At 42.3% G+C, this 14,555-nt stretch overlaps 1 protein-coding gene across 4 annotated transcripts in view; it reads right to left on the bottom strand.

Moving 5' to 3' along the window:
- Window positions 1–14,555, bottom strand: part of Nr3c2 (nuclear receptor subfamily 3 group C member 2) — a 316,877-nt gene that overhangs the window by 28,106 nt on the left and 274,216 nt on the right. For all 4 annotated transcript variants that reach the window (XM_041663287.1, XM_041663285.1, XM_041663286.1 and 1 more), the window contains one exon: window positions 8,602–8,759. In XM_041663287.1, the coding sequence (XP_041519221.1) occupies window positions 8,602–8,759 (158 nt within the window). The remainder of the gene's footprint in view (window positions 1–8,601; window positions 8,760–14,555) is intronic.

Consider the following 14,555-nt stretch of genomic DNA (forward strand, 5'->3'; position numbering starts at 1 on the left):
ACAACAAAGAAACTATCCAGTTTTGAGAAACAACACCCGAATCTCAGCGACGCTGAACACACCCTACATCCCGGAATCTTCCCCAGGTGTGCCCCCTGAAACACTGTGTGGGGAGAGATGGATGTTTGGAGGGGTTCTGATTTGGAAAAGCTGTGTGTGTTTGTGGAGAACGTTCCTTTCTCTCCCTTGACACAGTTCTGCCCACACAGATGAGCGCCATGTGGAAGACGTCCACGTGTCCTGGAGCCCACATGTGAGCTCTGGAAACACACGCGAATCTGTATTTCAGTGACTATCAGTTACTCTCAGTGACTCTAACTTGTTTGAGAGTCAAGAACAAATGGTCTCTTTTCCAAAAAGTGATCAGATCTAGGCTGAGAGGACTAGCAATTTGTAGCAATTGGTGTAGCAATTTGTTCCTTTGAGGAAAACACCACACTGTTGACTCAAGGATTTACTCAAATGAAAACCCAACGGGCATTCCCAAGCCCAGTCAGAGTGGATGGTAGAAAGGAAGGCCCCTCTAGAATTACCATGCACTTCCCAGCGTTCTGTCCTGGACAAATAGAAAGAAAGCATTCTAGATGATTCTTTCAGACCTCCTTTAAGAGCAAACATTTTTGATACCATGACGATTTGACTTTGTCGTTCTGTTTGCAGGAACCAGAAACTGTCAGGGTGAACCAGAACAAAACAGATAAAGTTTCTACAAGTGCAGATGCAGGGAAGGACAGGGCTGTGGGAGGAAAAGGAGGAGGGTCTGTGGTCTCGGCCAACCCCAGACTTCTAGACACACCACTGAAAACATGACTGGCAAAGCCAGCGATAATACCCGAATTCCACGGCTATAAATGTCACCCCGTGACATACGTGTGGTAGGATCTTGCTGCCAGTGAGAGGCGCAGAAGCTTTCGGAGTGAGGGCCTAGTGTGAGGTCAGCTGCCTGGAGGTGTGTGTGTGTCTGTGTGTGAGTGTGAGTCTGTGTGTCTGCGTGTGTGTGAGTGTGCACATGAGCACTCCAAGTGGATTGCATGACCGAAGTCTCTTCTCTCTTTGTTTCCTGGCTCCCTGAGATTGAGTGGTTTTGCTTTGCTACATACTACCTGCCACCATGTGCTGCTTGGCCCCAAAGCACCAAGTCAACCAGTCAAGGACGGAAGGTCATGAAATAGTGACGCAAGATAACGGATTTCTTTTTAAAAGTCTATTGCAAGCGTCTGTTACAGTAACAGAAGCTGGTATACTTGCTAAGGTTAAAAACATATAGGCGGGGAAGATAGAGTATAAAAGAGCTTGTTGTGCAAATGTGACCCTAACCCTAACACTAACCACCTAAGCCTGGACGTCCAACGCTACAGAAAAACTGGGCACACAGTGCAAAACTCTGATATTCCAGTGTTCCTACAGGGAGAAGAGAAGCGGAGCCAGGGCAATCTCTGACTGCTCCAGGGCCCACTCACCTGGCACACCATGCTGGAAAATAAGATCCTTCGTCTCCAGCAAGGCAGCAGGTGAGGACCAGTACTGGGGTTGTCCTGTGACCTCCACACACTTCGCAGCAAGTACATATTCACATAATATGGCTCTTCAAAAGGCATTTTTCAGAGAATGTAATGAAGAGCCACAGAACAGATAAGAATGTGTGTAGCTACTCTATTTAAAAGTTTTATAAAACATAACGACTAATAATAAAATAATAAAGAAAAACAGAGCAAAATTGGAATAGATACTTCACCAAATGAGTGTACAAATAAGTGTCCAAGCCTATCAACCATTAAGAAAATACAAATTAAGGCCAAGAGGAGCCTCAGCAGTGTGGCTGGCTCCAGCAGGTTACGGCAACAGCCATGGCTTCCAGAAATTATCTGATCACCAGAGCCCCAGCTTCAGCTCCACCTGCACCTGGAGGAGTGACAATCAGATCTGTAGCCATGCCTACGCCTAGAGGAGCAACCATCTGAGCCTAGGGCCCATAGGCACCCGAAGGAACAGTCACCAAAGGCTCTGCCCTGCTTATACCTGAAGGAGCTTTCAACGGAGCCACAGTCCCCAACAACACTGATTGGAGGAAAAGAGACTCAGCAAAAACACAGGTCCCACCTGCTCCAACTGGAGGGAGAGATGGGAAGACAAAAGGGTAAGAATACACTCAACAACATAAAGAGGGACACAGCACCACCAGAAACTAGTGGTTCTGCAATAGCAAGACCTGAACATCCCAATTCAGATGAAGCAGATGAAAATGACCTTAAAAGTTACTTTATAAAGATGATTGAGGCACTTAAAAAGAGGAAATGAAAAAGTCTCTTAAAGAAGTAGAGGAAAAGACAAACAAAAAAACGGGAAGAAACCAACAAATCTGTTAAAGAAAACCAAGAAAAAGCAACAAACAGGTGAAAGAAACTGTTTAAAACTTGAAAAATAAAAAAAAAAACACAAATTGAGGGAAATCTGGAAATGGAAAACCTGGATAAATAATCAGGAACTACAAAAGCTAGTATAAACAACAGAATATAAGAGATAGAAGACAGAATCTCAGGTGTTGAAGATACGATAGAGGAAACAGATCCAAGAAAATGTTAAATCCTACAAATTCTTAACAGAAAATATTCAGGAAATCTGGGACACCATGAAAAGATGGAACCTAAGAATATCAGGAATTGAAGAAGGAGAACTCTGGCGCAAAGACACAGAAAATATATTCAATAAAATCACAGAAGAAAACTTTCCCAACTTAAAAAAGGATATGCCTATGAAGATACAAGAAGCTTACAGAACACCAAATAGACTGGATCAAAATTTAAAAAGTTCCCTCGCCACATAATAATCAAAACACTGAACATACAGAATTATTATTAATTAACTATTAAGAGCTGCAAAGAAAAAGATCAAGTTACATATAAAGACAGACCTATCAGAATTACACCCTACTTCTCAATGGAAACAATGAAAGCCAGAAGGTCCTGCTAGGCATCATGCAGTCACTGAGAGACCATGACTGCCAGTTCAGACTACTATATCCAGCAAAGCGTTCAATCAACATAGATGGAGAAAACAAGATACTCTGTGACAAACCAGATTTAATTAATACCTATCCACAATCCAGCCCTAAGAAAGTACTAGAAGGAAAATTACAACCTAAGGAAGTTAGCTACAGCCACAAAAATGGACAATAGATAATTCTGCACCAGCAAATCCCAAAGAAGGGAAACACACACACAATACCACCACCACCAACAAAAACAAAACTAACAGGAACTATTCATCATGATCATTAATACCCCTTAATATCAATGAACTCTACTGCTTATAAAAAGACCCAGGCTAAAAAGGCTGATAAATTGGATATGAAAACAGAATCCATCCTGATGCATACAAGAAACACACCTCAAATACTAAGACAGATTCCCTCAGAGTAAAGGGTTGGAAAAAGATTTTCCAATCAAGTGGACCTAAGAAACAAGCTGATGTAGCTATTCTAACACCTAACAAAATAGATTTCAAACTAAAATTAGCTAAAAGAGATGGAGAAGGTCATTTTATATCCAGTAAAAATCCATCAAGATAAAGTCTCAATTTTCAACATCTATACCCCAAATACAAGGGCACCCTTGTTTGTAAAAGAAACATTACTAAAGCTTAAATCACACTTTAAGCACCACACACTACTAGTGGGAGACTTCAACAACCCACTCACCATTGGATAGGTCTGCCAGACAGAAACCTAACAGAAAAATAAAGCAACTAACAGATGCTATGATTCAAATGGGCTTAACAGACATCTATAGAACATTTCACCCAAACACAAATGAATATACCTTCCTCTCGGCACCTTCTCTAAAATCAAACACATACTCAATAGCAAAGCAAACCTCAACAGAAACAAAGAAAATTGAAATAATGCCCTATGTCTTAATGGATCATCATGGCTTAAAGTTAGAATTCAACAACAACACTAATTGCAGAAAGTCCACAAATTCATAGAAACTGAACAATGCTCACATGATTACCACCGGGTCAGGGAGAAATAAAGAAAGAAATTAAAGATTTCCTAAAATGCAAGGAAAACGACCACACAACATACCCAAACTTATGGGGCACAATGAAAGCAGTGCTAAGAGGAAAGTTCATAGCAGTAAATTCATACTTAAAGAAGCTGGAAATATTCCACACTAGCGAGTTAACAGAACACCTGAAAGCTCCAGAACAAAAAGAAGCAAACTCACCCCGGAGGACTAGATGACAGGAAATAATCAAATTGAGAGCTGAAATCAACCAAATAGAAACAACACAAAAAAAAAAATCAATGAGACAAAGAGTTGGTTCTTTGAGAAAATCAACAAAATAGACAAACCTTTATCTGAACTAACCAAAGGCACAGAGAGAATATCCCAATTAATGAAATCAGAAATGAAAAGGGGGATGTAACAAAGGATAGAGGAAATCCCGAGAATCAGCAGGTCATACTTCAAAAACCTGTACTCCACAAAATTGGAAAACTTAAAGGAAATGGACAATTTTCTAGATAAGTAACACATACCAAAATTAAATCAAGACCAAAGAAGCAAATTAAATAGACCTATAATTGCTAAGGAGATAGAAACAGTCACCAAAAATCTCCCAACAAAAAAGCTCAGGGCCAGAGAGTTTCAGTGTAAACTTATACCAGAATTTCAAAGAAGAACTAATACCAATATTCCTCAAGTTGTTCTACACAATAAAAGCAGAGGGAACACTGCCAAACTCTTTTTATGAGGCTACAGTTGCCTTAATATCCAAACCACACAAAGAAACAACTAAGAAAGAGAATTACAGACCAAACTTCCTCATGAACATTGGTGCAAAAAATACTGGCAAACCGAATCCAAGAACACATCAGAAAAATCATCCACCATAACCAAGTAGGCTTCATCCCAGGAATGTAGGGATGGTTCAACATATGAAAATATGTCAATGTAATCCACTGTATAAACAAACTGAAATAAAAACATGACATGATGATCTCATTAGATCTGAAAAAGCCTTAGACAAAATACCGCACCCCCTCATGATAAAGGTCTTGGAGATACAAGGAACATACCTAAACATAAAAAAGACAGTATACAGCAAGTCAACAGCCAACATCAAACTAAATAGAGAGAAACTCAAAGTGATCCCACTAAAATCAGGAACAAGACAAGGTTGACCACTCTCTCCATATCTATTCAACATAGTTTTTGAGGTCTTAGCTAGAGCAATGATCCAACAAAAGGAGGTCAAGGGGATACAAATCGGGAAAGAGGATGTCAAACTCTCAGTATTTGCAACAATTAATAAAAGGGACCTCCTAAAACTTAGAAGCCTCTGTAAACCAAAGGATACTGTCAATAAGACAAAATAGCAGCCTCCTGAATGGGAAAAGATCTTCACCAACCCTCCATCTGACAGAGGACTGATCTCTAAAATATACAAAGAAATCAGGAAACTAGACATCAGAAGAACAAATAATCCAATAAGAAAAATGGGGTACAGATCTAAACAGAGGAATCTAAAATGACTGACTTAAGGAAATGTTCAGCTTCCTTAGTCATCAGAGAAATGCAAATCAAAACAACTCCAAGATACCATCTTACACCTGTCAGAATGGCCAAGATCAAGAACACTGATGACAGCTTATTTTGGAGAGGGTGTGGAATAAGGAGAACACTCCTCCATTGCTGGTGGGAGTGCAAACTTATACAGCCACTTAGGAAATAAATGGCAATTTCTCAGAAAATTAGGAAATAGTGTATCTTAAGACCCAACAATACCACTTTTGGGCATATACCAAAAGGATACTTAATCAAACCACAGAGGCACATGCTCAGCTATGTTCAGAGCAGCACTATTCACAACAGCCAGAACCTGGAAACAACCTAGATATTCCTCAAGTGAAGAATGGATAAGGAAAATGTGATACATTTACACAATGGAGTACTACTCAGCAGTATAACATCTTGAAATGTGCAGGTAAATGGATGGAACTAGAAAAAAAACCATACTAGTGAAGTAACTCAGATCCAGAAAGACAAACATGGTATGTACTCACTCATAAGTGGATATTAGACATAAAGCTAAGGACAACTAGCCTATAGTTTACAACCCCTGAGAACCTAGACAACAAAGAGGACCCTAAGAGAGACATACATGAATCCAACTAAGAAAGAGAAGACAAGATTTCCTGAGTAAATTGGGAGCGTGGGGGTGGGTTAGAAGGGGAGAGGGGAGGAAGAAGGGGAGTAGTCAATAAAAACAAAGAAACAAACTATATATATATATATATATATATAATATATCCATATATCATATTATACATATCATGTATATGTAAATGTGTATGATATATCATTGAGAAAAAAAGAAAATGCAAATTAAAAACCACAATGATGGTCAACATGCAACAAACAGAACACCCAAACTAAAAACAGATAGCTCTGCCAAGTGTCATCAGCTAGGGTGAGGGACACTCAACACTCTCAGGTACATCTCATGAGAATGTAAAATCGTAACCATTTGGAAGACATTCTGGCACTTTTTGTAAGAAACAAAAATTTATGTGTAATGTTCACCAGGAATTCCACCACCTGGTATTCCCCCAAGAAAAGAAATATGTCTGTCTTTTCACAAAGACTGGTGCATAATTATTCAGGATTTAGAAAAATTACTAGAAACATGCCGAATGTCCATCACAGGGACTACACAAATGAATTGTGGAATATTCCCTCAGTGGTGGAGCTTGCAGAGTCCCAGAAAACAGCATCCGCAGCTTCTGAGCAAGTGAAATGGCGTGGGTGAGCCTCAGCATGGTCACATCTACTGAAGGAGACTCACACAAATGTTTCTACATGACACACTCCTACACAGCACTGTACAATTCAGACAGATGTCCACCAGCAGGAAGCCATAGGGGAAAGCAATGATAGCAGGAGGACCACCTCAGAGGGAAGGGAAAACTTCTAGAGTTGGATACGGACACTAGCTTGGCTGCTGTGGTAATGTCATGGGAGCATGACTATTGAAAACTTAAACTACATATTTTTAATTTGTTCAACTTATTGTACACCAATAAATAATAAAACCCAAGACACTAATTTATAATGAGGAATTTCACAGAAAATCAGCCCAATGACTCAACTACTCCCCAAGCACAGCGGAGGATAGAGGAGGAATGTTGGATTCCCTGTTCTGTAACTCTCTGGCCTACTCCCTTAAAGCAGGGTCTCTCACAGACCTGGAGCGGGGCTGGCAGTCAGCAAGCTCTGACAAACTTGCTGTCTATTGGTGCAGTCATGCCAGGCTTTTAGTTGGGCACTCAGGTCTTTGTGCTTGCTCAGAAAGCACATCTTTCCAGGCCCTCATACTAAGTTTGATAGTACTTGTTGTGTTTGTACAAAGAATAGAATTCACTGAGGAAGAACCTTAAGTTCCCACTTTTACCGCTGCCGAGAAGGGGCGTCAGTGAGGTCGGTGGGGAAGGAACATCTCACGCAGGTGACAGGCTGTGATAACATTGCCCACGGGGAAGACGAGCTACACCCTCTCCTGTTTCCTTCAGGGTGAGTCATGAGCCTTACCAGCCATCATCTCACTTCCAAGATGTTTCCAACAAATGCACTCTAATGCCAAACCCAGTCCTCTCCGAGCTCACCTGAAGAGAAACTTGCTCTGTCTCATCCGAGACATCCATGCAAAGCAAGAGAAAGCGACCTCCTGCTTGGCCATCAGCAGAGGAAAGAATGCTGCAATGGTATAAACTGACTTCGGCTGCAACAGGAATCTCGTCCACTGAATCTGTTAACATTTTCCTTCTCAGAGAAGAACTCATTTATCATTCAAACCCTACAAGTGAAACCTTAAGAATGAACTCTCCAAAAGAAGGTGTGGAAACTCCTCGAATATGAGGAACCCACCGAGCACAACTGCATACAACGTTCTTGGCACAAGAGGTGGAAAAACCGCTTGCAAAGTCAAAGAAGAAAGAGGGAGAGTTATCTGATTGGTGTGTTGTGAAAGCTGCCAGCCAACGAGGCAGCTATACCCCTGATGGATGAAAGCAGAAACAAACTCAGAACCTGCTTTCTGTATTTACCCAGAGCAAGAGCGATGCCTCCTATAAAGAATAATGAATATAGGATTCAGAGTTTGGCAACGATTGAGATGATCCAAGCTGGCCCTGAACCACTAATAATGTTTTTGAAAGATTGGATTGTTAGATTAACAGTTGTGGAAGATGGACACTGTTTATGCAATGTTAAAGAAAACATTTTTACGAACCAAACATTTCCTAAACGGCAAACAAAAATGTGAAACTCTATCTGGCACCTGCAGCAAATCTGAGGATCTTCCCCGGTCCAGGGCACAGAGCCAGCCGTACCCTCTGTACACAGGCCCTTCCCAAGGGTTAGAAAAAGAATCGTCACCTTAGCTGGATTTTAACTGTTGCAATCTCCTTCCAGACACTTTAGTCCGGTTCTTCCAGCAGCCATGGGAATCCAGCTATCTGGCTTTTGGGGGTCAAGTTGTGTGGGGGGGGTAAGGGGGTTACTGAACATTGACTTTGGGGAGATCAAGGGCTCTACTTACATCGTGCATGGAGTCTAGAAGCTTGGTTAGTTGGTAGAATCTCTGCCAACTCTGCCCAGAACTGTTGGGACACTTGGTGACCATCTTCCTCAGCTCTTTGATGTAGTTTGTCCTCATCTCTTCAAATGCAGCTTGGGCTCTGAGGCCATCTTTTGGAACTGTGTTAAGGAACACAAACATACGTTTCACCACGCGAAAAACACAGCTTTGGCATCTCTGCAGTTCCATAACCTCTAATATTTTAAGCTCACATATCGATTATGAGGCTGGACTAAGTCATAATTAATTGTAATTATGAATACATATGGCAATGACATCCTCGGCAAACATTTGTTCTCATACACATAAAAGAATGATAACTTGCTTATTAGATATGGGTTATTACTTTGCGTACATTAACTCATTTTGTCCTGACACCAATATTATTGCATAGCTCTCTGTTATTCTTACTTTGTAGACAAGGAAACTGGGATGTAAGTCAATTCATTACTATGGAGTGTAAAATAAATAAGTGGCTGTTCAAACCCATTTTCAACATCTACCTCCTAAATACCATGCCCCATATGGTGGTTGTGTGGCCTGTCTTTTGAGTGTCTTCTAAATTCCAGTTCATCAATGCCCCAGAGGCAGGGAAATGTATTTCAGCTTTGTGGGACACTCTAAGCTGGGGCAGCATTATCATATTCAAGTTCAATCGCAGACACCATGGAGCTGGCCACGTACCACATGGACAATGCTGGACCAACAGTTTCTATGACTGCCCAGGACCCCCTGACCGTGGAGATATCATCACAGAAGTGTGCGTTGGTTTGGTGTGTGCAGGGTTAGCAGCAACACTGTTCCATGCTCTACATCATCACGGAAGTGCGCATTGGTTTGGTGTATTTCGTGTGGGGGGAGGGGCTAACAGCAGCGCTGTTCCGTGCTATACATCATCACGGAGTGCACGTTGGTTTGGTGTGTGCAGGGCTATCAGCAACACTGTTCCGTGCTCTAATGAGAAGTAGTGCTCACTTTTCACTTTGATGAAATGAAAAATGAAGAATCATATTTCTTCCATTTGTTTTCTTTAGCAACTAGGTTTTTACACGGAGACAGAAAGTTCATTTCCAAAGAGGGTTCTGTTGCGGATGTAGCTCACGGCAGAGTACAGAGAACTTGTCTAATATGCATAGAGCCCCGGGCTTCCCTAGCCAGACCCTACCTGACAGCGAATGCTTTGGGAGTCACGACACTGCGTGCCCATGTTCTCCCAAGCCCACCTCCATGCCACCTGAATCCTTGCAGCTAGAGATGCCTCTGACAATGAGCTTCCAACTTGTTTTCAGTAAGTGGCTTTAAACCTACAAAGGGTGCAGTCACCTAGAATCACAGTGTTAGGCAATGGAGACCTCATGAAAATCCACCTTGTGACATTAGCACCGTCATTTTCAAACGGCTCTTACCTTTTTACTTCTTGATTAAACCTATTTACTAATTTTTTTGTAACTGGAATTAACGGTGATTTCTTGGGTGATTAGCACTTTAGGGAGGCTGCAGAGAGTTCCTGAGAGCCCTGGATCCCAGGTGTACCACTGCCTCCACATTAACCTTGTTCTCACAAACAAAGATGTGAATTAGTTTACAAATCAACCTCCATCATGACGCTATTGAGGTTTTTGACTTTACTTCGTTACATTTGCTCTTGTAGGATAACAAATCTCTGAAAGCCGCCACGTATATCCTCGAGGCTTGTCAAACAGCAGCGGTGACTTAAATATCTGACTTTAACAGTGAGAGCTATTTAAGAGATCATTTAACGTTTTTCGTTGTTGTTGTTGTTGTTTTTTTTTTTGGGGGGGGGGTTCTCTGTGGTTTTGGAGCCTGTCCTGGAACTAGCTCTTGTAGACCAGGCTGGTCTCGAACTCACAGAGATCCGCCTGCCTCTGCCTCCCAAGTGCTGGGATTAAAGGCATGCGCCACCACCGCCCCATTTAACGTTTTTCAAAAAACGTTTATTTATTTTATGTGTATGAGTGCCATTGCCTGCATGTATGTGTGTACCATAGACATGGTTGGTGCCCATAGGGGTCAAAAGAAGACATCAGATCCCCAGAAGTGGAGTTTCCAACAGTTGTGAACCAGTATATGGGTGCTGGGAGCCTAGCCTGGGTCCTCTGCAAAAACAAGTGTTCTTAACTCCTGAGCCATTTTTCTAGCCCCTAAGAAATGGTTTCTTTCTCAAAGTTTCAAAAATCAAACTGGCAATAACCAGCACACTGACAGGGAGGCTGGATCCACTAACCACCAGCACTGTAACAGGGACTCGAAAGTTTTGAAAGGAAGCTGAAAGCTTGCCAAGGCCAGCCTGCGATGCCCGGGAACACACTGCCAGCTTTTTTGAGGCATCAAAACCATTTAAAGAAAGTCTTTCTTCGATGAATAATTCTGTGAGCTGGAGACTGTACTTGAAAAAAATCATCTACCAATAAAGACAGCATTCCATTCGCCATTGTGGCACTGCTTGGTATATCAACTAGAGTAACCAGAGCCCTCTGTATTTCTCATAGTTGTACTATCAAAGAATCAGCATTATATCGCCTCATATCAAATATTAACAGTTACACATTTTATTGCTGTAAATACAATACACTGGGGTATACCACCTCAAATTCCCAGCCACATTTTTTTTTAGAAGTTGAAACAAATCAACAAATAAAGGGAAGTTAAGCAAAACCTTGAATTTTGGATGTCTGCCCAGAATTTCTGAATTTACTTATTAAGTGCAGCAGGCCTGTTGGAATAATTCCAGAACCTCCATGCTGGAGAAGAGCGAGAGCCAGAAGGTTGAAGTCGGACTGCTTTCCTCTCTAAGCAAAGAATGTGAGATTCTTCCGTTATCACCGCCAGACCCTGAGAGCTGGCCATCCTTTATGAAAGTTAGCGTGGCTCAAGAGCGGCTTCAGAGTCCCTCACAGAGGAGCTGAGCGAGCCAGCCAAAGCCTGCAGCTTCTGGGATTTCAAAACCCCTTAGGCATTCCTGCCTTATAATTTTACTTTTTCAGAATTGAAAGTATTAAGTAAGTTGGAAGCTAATAAATGAATTCAGGTAGTTTAAAAGTGATGTCAGAAGCTGCTAGAGGCTGAAAGGGTAACTGATGTAAACAGGATAAGCATGAGCTAAGTCCGAGGAGTCAAATCTGCAAAGAGTTAGAAGCACCAGCATTAGCAAACACATTTCACTGCAAGTCTATCTTCCATCTAATACTTTAGGGAAACATTGTTTCTAAACACCACTAGTGAGCAGTGCCGTTTCAAAATGAGATAAAAATCACTTCTACTATATTGAAGGGTATTTTTTTGCAAAGTTGTGCTCTGGGGAGGAATATTTGGACAGTGGGGAAGCCCCTGACTGGATGTGGAGCAGGAGAAGGCCTGTTTTTCCCACTCACCCTGCACACCTTGCACAGGGAACGGGCTAGGTGCAGTTAGTGAGGAATGGCTGGGCCTGGGATAACCTGGGCATACTGAACCCTGCCCTGGGCATGAGATTTACTGAAAATGAAGTAAGAGGCTAGGAGCAGCCTTCACAAGAATCACAGCTGTGGAGTGGCCACCCCTGCCAGGCTAGCCCTGGGAGCCAAGCAGCCTGCCCCATCCTCACTGGCTCCTGCTGCTGTTACCCACCTCAGCAAGCTGGTCCCCAGGAAAGCAGGAAGGCATCGCCTTCAGAGAAGCTGAAGCCCTGAGTCCCAGTCCTCATTCATGCAGGACACCAACAAACACCTTCTAAGGGGGCTCTCAGACTCTCAGGGGTGCTGTGAGTGTTACACTAGACAGTGGATGGGAGGCTCCGCATTCACGAGGCCAGGCTGTCATCTACAGTCCTTCTGCCCTGATCTCCTGCTTCAGGCTTGCTCCTCAGAACCAGCTTTACTCTGCCTGTCTGCTCTACTCTGAGCCACTCAATTCTAGACACTTTCCTCAGGAGGACTCTCCCTCTTTTATGGAGCACGAATGTGGATCACACATACCTTCGTCTTTGCCCTGTTTTCTTTCGTCTATGCTACTCGCCATGACACCCCTTGCTGGCTCTCAATTTCCTCTGTGGTTGCTGTCCTCGGTTCAGAGTTTTCCCCCCTACATTGTCTCCTGCCATTGCCCTGGCTCTCACCTCTATCCCTGGTAAGCTTCCTCAAGTGCCGTCTTCTCTATTTGGAAATTCTTGCATGGTTGTTTGAGAAACAAGCACTCAATGCTTTGCCAAGGCTATGGCTGCCCCCCTCATTTCCTCAGCTTTTGTCCCCCCTTAAAAGATTATAGAATCCCAAGAGAACTTTTCATCTGCCCAGTGGTCAATTTCAGCTGTCTTCATTCCCTTTCCCAGCTTTCTCTGCTCAAGCCACGGCACCAGTTGTATCTGTCTTGGGACCTTATGATCACACCGAGTTCCTCACTCCCTGACACTGTCCCTTCTGCCTCTGCTTTGCCTTTAACAAGGCTCTACGGGGTCTTTGTTCTTTACTCAGGAAATGGCCTTGACTAGACTGTGTCCTCCACAGGCTCGTGTTTGAACACATTCACTAGCTGGTGGCACTCTTTTGGGGCTTCCTGAAGACTTAGGTGGGCCTAACTAGAGGAAGTAAGTCAGTGAGGGTTGTCCCTTTCCTGTCCCTCTCTGTTTTCTGTCTGCTGTGAAGAAGCTCCTCTGTCACATGAGGGGTCAACAACCATGTCTGACACAGTGAGTCAAAGCCAATCTTTCCTCGAGTTGTGTCTATCAGACATTCGGTCACAGAGGGCCAGGGAGTCTGCTGTGAACCTGTGTCATCTAGGAATGGCTGCCTAAATAAGACCCGAGCAAAGACTATCAATAGACAACACCCTAATGCAGAAGGGGAGAAATCTCGGAGTTCCGCACCCCGAAAGCAACTAACCATTAGAGGTGGCTAGTAATTGTGGAGAGAGGCAGAATCAGCCTCTTTCCAGGAGGAGCCCCCTACTTGGTTATCCAACATAAAGTGAACAGTCCCCAAACATATACAAAGAAAAAAAATTGACTCACCAGGTTGTATTTAAATATTGGATCTATATGTATATGTAACAATAACAGTTAAAGAAAAATAGGCCGTAAATGTGAGAGGGAGACTGCAATGTGAAGTCCGTAATGGAGGCCATAAATGTGAAGGGAATGGGAGAGATTGGAGGGAGAAGAAGGAAGGGAGGTCATAATATAATTATATTCTAAGTAAAGTATACTAAATAAAATAAAAGTTAATGTAAAATGTCGATGAGGAATATTCCTGTCTCACATGTCTCTGATCTAAAATAATTGATTTCTAGTCAATTTTAGTTTTTAATGACCTATATTTTTATCCCAATTAAAGTCAGTTATTATAAAAAATTCCAACATACATAGAAATTCTACTTACCATTGAGCCTCAACTATGAATAATGATAAGTATTATTTATGTTTCAAACCTGACTTTTGTGTTCTAGTGTCAACATTTCCCCATCTTCTGGCCTTTTCCAACAGGATACAGTGTGGTATAAAAAACTAACCAATCAAAAAATAGAATTCATTTATACTGTCCCAGGAAAATTAGAGAACCAGAGACAGATATTGGGGTTCAACCTGAAGATCAGGAAAGCCAAGCAGCCAGCCACTGGCTCTAACCTCTACCTCAGTCTGAAATGGTGACCTGCCTCCAGGAACCTCAGAATGAGACTGAGAGCTGTCTCCTCCTGTTTTATATTCCACTCTAGTGCTGGGATTAAAGGTGTGTACCACTACCACCAGGTTTCTATGGCAACTAGTGTGGTTACTGGGATTAAAGGCGTATGCCACCACTGCCTGGTCTGTAAGGCTGACCAGTGGGGCTGTTTTACTCTCTGATTTTCAGGCAAGCTTTATTTATTAAAATCAAATGAAATGTCACTGCATTATACTCTACAAAATCCTCTCAAAGCCACAC

Source organism: Microtus oregoni, unplaced genomic scaffold (genome assembly GCF_018167655.1).
Source record: "Microtus oregoni isolate MIOR12 unplaced genomic scaffold, Mior012 000014F_ref0000157, whole genome shotgun sequence".
Taxonomy (NCBI): Eukaryota; Metazoa; Chordata; class Mammalia; order Rodentia; family Cricetidae; genus Microtus; species Microtus oregoni.